Genomic DNA, 8771 nt, shown 5'->3' on the forward strand with positions numbered 1-8771 from the left:
AACTAATCTTAAAAATATATTTTGCCTTTTTTATTCTAATCTCTCAATTAACAAAACTTTAATTATATTTAATAATATTATTAACATGTTTATAAATAACAAAACAAAATATTAACTCAAGCTTTTAAAATTATTGACTTTGAGGCAATCTGGGAACCGTAGCAACTAACTATTTATTCCAAGAGCAAAAAACCATAAAAAATTTATTGAATTTGAGGCAACATTCCGCCTGCCAATGGCCTATTAATTATGTATTATTAATCAAATTTTCACCACTACTTGAACCAACGCTGCCACCTTTGCATGCATTTCGCTAAATTTCGCGGGTTTGGGAAGAAAACGGGAAGCTCCTTTGCATTTTCATGCAAAATGCAGGCCTGCTTTGCGTTTTCTGAAGAAAACGCAAAGTAAGATGGCATTTCTGCTCCTTTTTAAATTTTATTAATTTCATGCTCCTACTCCTAATAGAATTATAAACTTTGCTACTTTTAAAAATTTTCCCTAAGACTAGAGGAGTTGAAGGTAAACTTGAATTATGGAGGACAACCTTAGAGTCTGAAAGCTTTCATTTAAGTAGATCTAAAACTGAATATATAGAGTGTAATTTTAGTAATAATAGATCTAGTGAAGGGATTGTGATTTTGGGGGATCAAGTCATTAATAAGAGTACACGTTTTAGATATTTTGGAGCTATTGTTCAGAATGATAGTGAAATAGATGGGGATATTATTAGTAGAATTCAAGTGGGATGGTTGAAGTGGAGGAATGCATCAGGCTTGTTGTGTGAAAGAAAAATCTCTGCCAAACTTGAGGAAAATTCTATAAGATAGTAGTGAGACCTACAATGATTTATGGTGCGGATTGTAGGCCATTAAAAGAGAAGTATAATATTAAGTGTTGCAGAGGATGCTTAGGAGAATGAGTGACTTTATTCTTAAAGATATGATACGAAATGAGCACATACGTGAAAAGATTGGAGTAGCTCCAATGGAAGATAAGATTAGAGAGTTGTCTTAGATGGTTTGGTCACATAAAATTGTGGCCTTTCGATGACCCGATCAGGAAAGTAGATGTATTAGATTTGACTTAAGTTAAGAAAGGTAGAGGTAGACCTAAAAAGACTTGATTAGAAAATATTTGAAATGACCATTCTTTATTAAATTTAGATGAGACTTTGACTCTTAATAGAACACAATGGAGAAAAAAGATTCATATAGCCGACCCACATATTGGGATAAAGACTTGTTGTTGTTGTAATTCTCCAAGACGTTATTTTCCACGAAAAAATTGTGTGAGCCCTATTTTTGTTGCCTTGGACCCTTTTTCCTAAACCCAAGAAAATCAATGCAGCAGGTATACCCAAAGATCTATGGTCAACCTTGTGAAAACTTAATCCTTGGGTAGTTAGATTGGGAAGCCTATCCCTCAACCCTCAATATTGATTAGTATAAGTGAGTGAAATACCTTACATACTAAAACACCCAGGGCATCATCTGAATCCTCTTGGAAGGAGGTGAACGCCAATTCTAACCCAAAAAGATCCTAAATTATTGCTTTGTAATGAGATAGAGTAACTTTAACACCAATTCTATCCAAAAAAAGGTACTAAATCATTGCTTTGTAATGAGATGAAGTCGTGCTAAGCTTTTGGAATGTCTGCTTCTTATTGCATTTGACCATGTTATTTAAACCTTAACTACATAGTTGCCTCAAAGTAAAATCCATCCTATTCCAATAAGCAATCCACTAGATTCTAACTAGCATCATTTTTTTTTTTTCCTTAATTTTGTTTTCTAGAACAAAAGTCCTCTAACACGATTATGCTGAAGTTACTTAGAATTGATGAAGAAAGCTAACAAGCTACCATTAATGTAGCACACAACATAAAGATTTTCTCATTTTATTTCATGTAAGAAGAAAAGGAGCCAGGGAAGAGGGGAAGGGTCAAACTTGTAATTGAGTTTGTTAGTTGCTATTACCTGTTCTATAAATAGGGTTATTAAATTATCATAAGTAGATGATTGATGGTGAAATAAAATTATCTTTTTCATAAATGTTAAATCTTTTGATTCCAAGTGTGATGCTAGAAGAAGAATTGATGGAATTGCAACCTGTTGATTCCATTCACTCTTTCTCTTTCTTTCCATTCCATCTTCACATCTATTTCTCTTGACCATTATTATTCAGTAATCTTCCTATTCATATTTAACACATTAATCCATCATCCTCCCAACCAAGGATCCATTAAGCTGTCATCAGTACTGTCGTCCAACATCACATTAATCTTAAGTTATCAACCAAAAAATGTAATAGATAATATTGCAATATGTGGGAATTCTACCACAATTCAACTGGTCACAATAACTTACAAGAATATTTCAAGAAGCAAACTAAAAAGATAAAATCTCAAAATTTAGAAGCTCGGTCATGATTCGACAGATCACAATCACTTAAAAGAGAGAGATTGCGCAAATAGGACAGTTTGGCATATGTAGAATGTAAACTGTGATAGTTTGGCATATGCGGTATGTCAACCGCAAAAAACAGTGAGTTAAATTTTTCTGTTTATTTATAGTCAAAATAAATTTGCTAGATAAAGACCATTGATGCATAAAGTTACACAAACTTTGGAAGTTCAATCATGATTCAACAGTTCACAATCACTGGGCAAATGCGCAAACATGATAGTTTTTTATTTGATGTCAACCACTAAAAACATTGTTTTAAAATATTTTATGAAAATTTGACTCAATAAAGGAAGATGCCAGAAAAAAATTTACACCAGCATAATGCCAGTGATGTTTGTTGTCATAGAACACTAACACGTCAAGAGTTTACCTTCAAAAATTCTGCAATGTTTGTGGCCCACTGATGTTGCTCAAACGTGCTTGATGTTCCTTGCCATATAAAGAGTGTATTTCCAGATTGCAGAAGAAAGCAGTCATAGGAATTTAAAGATGCTGCAACCTGATCAAAGAATGACAAAAGTTGATGTTTTTCAATATCCACCGTGACATTATTAGGTCATAAACCTCAATTTCTGGCATTTAAGATATTGTTAGCATCTTGATACTACTCTGGTGTTATTATTATATTAAATATAGAACCAACTACTGAAACAAGGGTAGCAGAAAGATGAAAAAAAGAAGAACAAGAATGATTTTTTCCTTCAGAAGTACCAAATTCCAGGTGTTCTACAAAAAAAATAATGATCGAAGAAACCTAGGTTATTTTGTCAACTGTATGGATAATATATGCTGTCCAAAAGGATTGGATGTTGTCAAGCATAAACTCAAATAACAGAAAAAATAAGTATGAGAGAAATTTAACACTCCGCTGAACTTCCACACTCTTGTGCACTGTCAATGGTAAGAAATATCTGAAGAGCTTAAGCATAAAAAAACCACATATTTTACATGATGAATTTTATTCTGAAAATAAAATAGTTCCGGTTGCGCAAATTAAAATATAAGACCTGAAGAGGTGCATACTGGCAAAATTGAAATATAAAACCACTAGTAAAAAAAGATTTTTACACAGAAAAATCAACAAAAAATGTACTAAGTTCTATAGAAACCACTAAATGCGAATATCCACACTAAGTTTTTTTTTTAACATAACGAATGAAATACTAAGCCATCAATTAAAGCATTTCCAAGAAGACTTGTTCTCAAAAACATAAATAGCAACCATCAGAACAATACTTATAGACCTTTGTGTTTACAAATTCAAATGTATGCCATGTTTAGTGAGACTATTCAAGGCTGATACGTAACACTGAGATATATGTAATACTTAAATTTTATTATTGAAAACCCAATTTTTTAAAAAACTTTCCAAAAATTGGGGGAAAACCAAATAAAAAAAAAAAAAAAAAAAAGGCTTACCGCATCAACCTGAACTGCTTTATTATTATGAACTGAAGTACCAGACACACGAATTAATGCAATGCCATCAGAGGCATAGGTTTCATCTTTAACATTCTGCTCTTCCACTGACTTCTTGTAACCTGTGCTCAGACCACCCTGCAAAATTTGAAAGAAATTAAGCACTCAATCTCAGTCTCAAGCTTTCTAAAAGACAAAGAATTTTTAGAAAGGAAAATATTACCTTCAAAACAACCATGGGCTGAAAGAGTGCAATGAATTGCGGTGGCTCCTTCCCTTGAAAAATGCGACCCTGCGGTGGGCATGCCAAAACATCCAAAAGTTTAGGAATTCTTCTATATGGTATAAAATGGTGAGCTCGGGTGCTGAGATTCCAATGGTGCAGTGAGAAGTGCTTAATTTTGAGTAACACTGCAGCTTATCTTGCTAGGAATAATTTAAACATACAACTGTCAACTTCCGTTTGTCCCTAATTGCTAATAGATGGCATAACAAGATAGAAAATATTGATTTGGTTTCATTTAATTCCAATATATATATATATATATGATGAGAACATCAGATCATCATGGAAAGTTTACCAGAGACGTGGCCGCCGATCTACGGCCATGATCGAGTCGTTATATTTTTGAGTCATCGATGTATTTTATTTTCATGTATTTTGTTATTTGCTTATGTGTGTTTTATTTTTTTCCGTTGTACCCCTCTTATGGGAGTTGTTATTTGTAAGACGAAAGGGCATTAGTGTCATTTTGTTTAGAGTCATTTGTATGAGGCTATTTAAAGCCCCCCTTTGTTTTATTTGAGATTAATGAATGATTATTGAGATTTCTTCCTGCACTTGTGTTTTTGAGAGCCTTGAGAGTTCTTGGAGAGTTTTGGAGAGATCCCTTGGAGAGGGAGATTGGCGCATCACCCACCAACCTTGGAGACGGCCGGGTTCGTGGTTTATTCTTGTCTTCTCTTCTTCCCTTTGCCGAAACCCCTTCACCCCCACTTCGCCTTGCCGCCGGATTCTCCAATCCACCCGAGCCACTTCATCCACTCATAACCCACGGTCAAATCACCCTACCCAACCCTCAATACCGCCGGCCCAATGCATTAGCCGCCGGCCTCCCATCCCCTTTGCCTCTTTATTGTATTTCCTAATTTAAGGTTGGAATTAATTGGGGTAATTGGAAATTCAAATTCACCAAAATTTGAATTCAAATTGTTCCTAAATTAACTCTTCTATTTTAGGAAAGTATGTGATTTAAATCTATTTTGAATTTTAAGTTCAAGAGGATTTAAATTAACTATTTCCTAATTCTAAATCCTAAATTAGGAATCCTTAATTACTCTCAATTAATCTCCCATCACCCATATATGCCGCAGGCCCCTAGGGGAACAAATTAGGATTTATTTCCTAATGGTTCCATAAGCTTATTTGGAAATATTTCAAATTATCTCTCGTTCCTTTGGCTGAATTTTTCCAAACCCATAATCCCTTTAATCCCTTTCCAATTTCATTCCTTCTGATTGGGAAAGGAATTCCCTGTCAATTCCTTTTGCCGCCACCAAGCCCACCCCATACCCGTCTCCTCTATTTTCCCAAATTCCCGTCCTTCCCACTAAATCTTCTCTTGAGAATTCTCTGCATACAGTTTCTTCCAATTGGCTTTCCTCTTCTCCTTAGAGAAATCTGAGATTTTCTCTCAGGTTTTGGGCCAGAAAATCTGAAAATCTTTTCAGATTTTGGAAGGATTTGGATTACTTCTTTAGCACACTATGAAGAGAACATCTTAGTCCGTCGACCTTGGATATTCGTCAAGAGTAGTTGCTATCGCGGAGGATCTTCACGTCTCCTTGAGCAAAGGTTTTTTCCTTCTTTCACTTGCATTCAAAGTCTTCTAAATCTAAGTTCTCATTTGGTTAGATTGTAATCGCTAAGGCCTACTCTGAATGCTCTTGCCAAGCTTAGTCATTTGTAGGAATTGAGTGTGACCTTTTATGCATCCTACATCTCGTTGTTATATTAGGGATTTAATTTGAAGCCTACTGTGTGCGTTGTGTGATTTTCTTATTTATTTTGAAAGCTTCAAAGTTCAGAGCATGTAATCTCACTTAAGCAAATCATTTCCTTATTTGTTTTGAAACTTTGTTGAGAATTGCTAAGTAATTGTTTCCTGAATTTATTTTAATCTAAGAGTTGTGCAATGCCTAAATGACTAAATAATCATCGCATTTAAGTAGTCCTGCATCATCTAGTATCAGAGCATGGTATGCTCTTGCATGTTTTAGGATTCCTGGTAGTTTCCTTTTTGTGCTTTCATTTTGCATCAGTTCATTTAGAAGCTACTCATTTTATCCCTAAGGTGCTACTAAGTCATTGTGTGTCATTTTTTTTTTTTTGCATAAAACATCTTAAGTTCTCCCTACACCCATTGTTTTGTGGTTGTCCAGAAAATTCCTGCAGCTTTCGGCAAGCTTTAGGACCCCCATTTAAGTGTTTATTTGTTTTCCTTAGCCTCGCAATCATTAATACTTGTTAGGGTGACTTAGTACTTGAGTGTAGTTTGCTGTCCCTGAATTTCCTGCACCATATAGGGTCATTTTAGAGTGCCTTGTCATCACATAGCTTGCTGTCCACTTCCTAGGAAACCCTCCCAGTACCCCATTGTGTTTAGGAATGGACCCGGAACAACTAGGAAGGACTTTAGACCTCTTGGTAGGCCAAATGAACACTATTAGCCAGCAACTCAAGGAAAACCAGGCGGATCTAGCTGAGCTTCGTAGGAACACCACCGAGAGATTCGATACACTTGAGCGAGCTAGAGACCATCCTACTCCTTACACCACATCTAGACCCACTTCTATGTATGGGGATGAAACCTACCCGGATGAGAGGCCACATCGGGCCAATCATCGAGCTCCCTACCATGGACATGATCCACGTCATGATCCTGATTTGGATGAGAGGCATCACCGTGCCAATCATCGTGCTACCTACCACGGCCATGATCCCGATGCACCACTTATGAATAAGCAATACATGCTCAGTACTTAGCGGTACATGCTCGGTGCTAAGCAATACATGCTCGGTATTGAGGACAAACCCTGCCGGGGGCAGCGCCCCCTTAGACCCCCGGCAGACTGGTTTATTTTTGTATTCATGTTATTTTATTATTGGTAGTACAAATAATTGTTTTTTTTTTCATTATTTAAAATTTAAAATTAATTTATTTTAATCGTTTTGAGGCTTACGCCTCGATCCGCCTCAAGGCTTACGCCTCACCTCGCTTAGAAAAAACGCCTTGATTCCCGATTTCGCCTTTTAAAATCTTGCCCTCAAGACCTAATAACAGAAGAGAAGTAGCATTCTGTTGACATTAAGCATAACGTAATAGGTTTTTATTTTGTGATGTTTCTTGCTCGTTTGTCTTGCCTAGTACAAAATAAATTCACTAGCAAGTTTCAGAGAGAAGGACAAAGTGCTGTTTTCCATGATAGTGAAGCTACATGGGAGAAGCATGTGAAGTATAATACTTCTTGTAGGATGTTTTCCACAAAAAAGAAGTTTTATAGATCAGATTTTTTGAAACAGTGAGTAGCCAATAATAATAACCAAATGAGCCCAAAAAAGAAATAAAAACACTTCTTTCCATTAATAATGAAATATTAAGTAAAACCTGAACAGGTCTGCCTTTCATGGAAGTCCACATTGTATTGGCCAATCGAGCAGCCGTCATGCGATCATCCTGGGAGAATAATGACTTCTTATCAACCGAATGCCAGGCAAAATTACAAAGAAGTGGTGTAAACATCATTTTCAACACACAAAGGAAGTTTTAAGCGTGTAAATATAAAATGGATGATAAATGGTATCAGAAACTTTTTTTTTTTTTGTTTCATAGGTAAAAAAAGATAAGTAGGTAACCAGAAAGGTATCTTCAATTAATGTCAGTACCGCAAAAATTATCTCAACTTTTTAGATAGCATAGTAATAAAATTGAAATCTTCAGGTAAAAAGTTTGGGAAATGAAATAACAAAAACCTCCTTAACAATCTAAAGAAAAGACAATGAAATGAGCAAAAACTCGAAAAGAGAAAGGTCAAGATTGATCCCAAGACTTCGTGATGGGGCCGCTTAAATTCCAAACTATTTATAGTGTTCAGTTTAATCCCTCCGCCCTTCAAATGTGATCCAAAATAGTCCCCATTGTTAAAACTGTTGTTTAATTTGATGAAGACTTCATGCAAAGATCACAAATGAGGTGAGGAGTAAATGTATTTTGGAAAATGGAATTTTTATACATCTTCATTTGCATGAAATACCCTCATTCATAAACATTGCGTTTAAGTTCCATTAAATTTAATATCACTTCTAAACATGAGATTATTTTAGATCATATTAGCTGAATTAAGGAACTATATCGGACGCTTGAAATATATTGGAGCTAAAATGAACTTCCGCAAATAGTCCAGGGATCATTTTTAGCATTTACTCAATCAAAAAAACTAACACTGCCCAGGTCCCAAGTCCTGGATGAGAAAAATGGAAAGGTTGCGTTAGGCAGTCGACAGCCAACGTTAAACTTGTCGAATAATCGTGACATGAATCATTTAATACATTGTGTTAATGCTATGGTGTTTCCTGTAAGCAACACGTTGTATGGCCTGAATTCAACAGCAAGTGAGCAAGGGCCGCTGCACTGGCGCCAGGGTGCAATGTTAAATAGGCAAGGGTTCCCACATCATGGACGAATTTGGGCAAAGAAGCTAGTCCATGAAACTAAAATTCTAATAGGAACATGGAAAATAGGTTCCCTTACATACAAATTAGGTTCCTCTCGTCACCATACACTATGCCAAACTACAACACCTGACCTCGTATCCTCCCCCCCC

At 35.8% G+C, this 8771-nt stretch overlaps 1 protein-coding gene across 1 annotated transcript in view; it reads right to left on the reverse strand.

Moving 5' to 3' along the window:
• The window catches only part of LOC110107632 (villin-2), a 23144-nt gene extending 15436 nt beyond the window's left edge, over positions 1-7708 (reverse strand). Inside the window, exons 1-4 of the mRNA XM_020837928.1 lie at positions 7556-7708; positions 4111-4179; positions 3888-4025; positions 2839-2967 (exon numbers count right to left, since the gene is read on the reverse strand). Of these exons, the coding sequence (XP_020693587.1) occupies positions 2839-2967; positions 3888-4025; positions 4111-4179; positions 7556-7693 (474 nt within the window). The 5' untranslated portion in view covers positions 7694-7708. The remainder of the gene's footprint in view (positions 1-2838; positions 2968-3887; positions 4026-4110; positions 4180-7555) is intronic.
• Positions 7709-8771: the final 1063 nt, after the last annotated feature.

This window comes from Dendrobium catenatum, unplaced genomic scaffold, assembly GCF_001605985.2.
Source record: "Dendrobium catenatum unplaced genomic scaffold, ASM160598v2 fragScaff_scaffold_706, whole genome shotgun sequence".
Classification (NCBI taxonomy): domain Eukaryota; kingdom Viridiplantae; phylum Streptophyta; class Magnoliopsida; order Asparagales; family Orchidaceae; genus Dendrobium; species Dendrobium catenatum.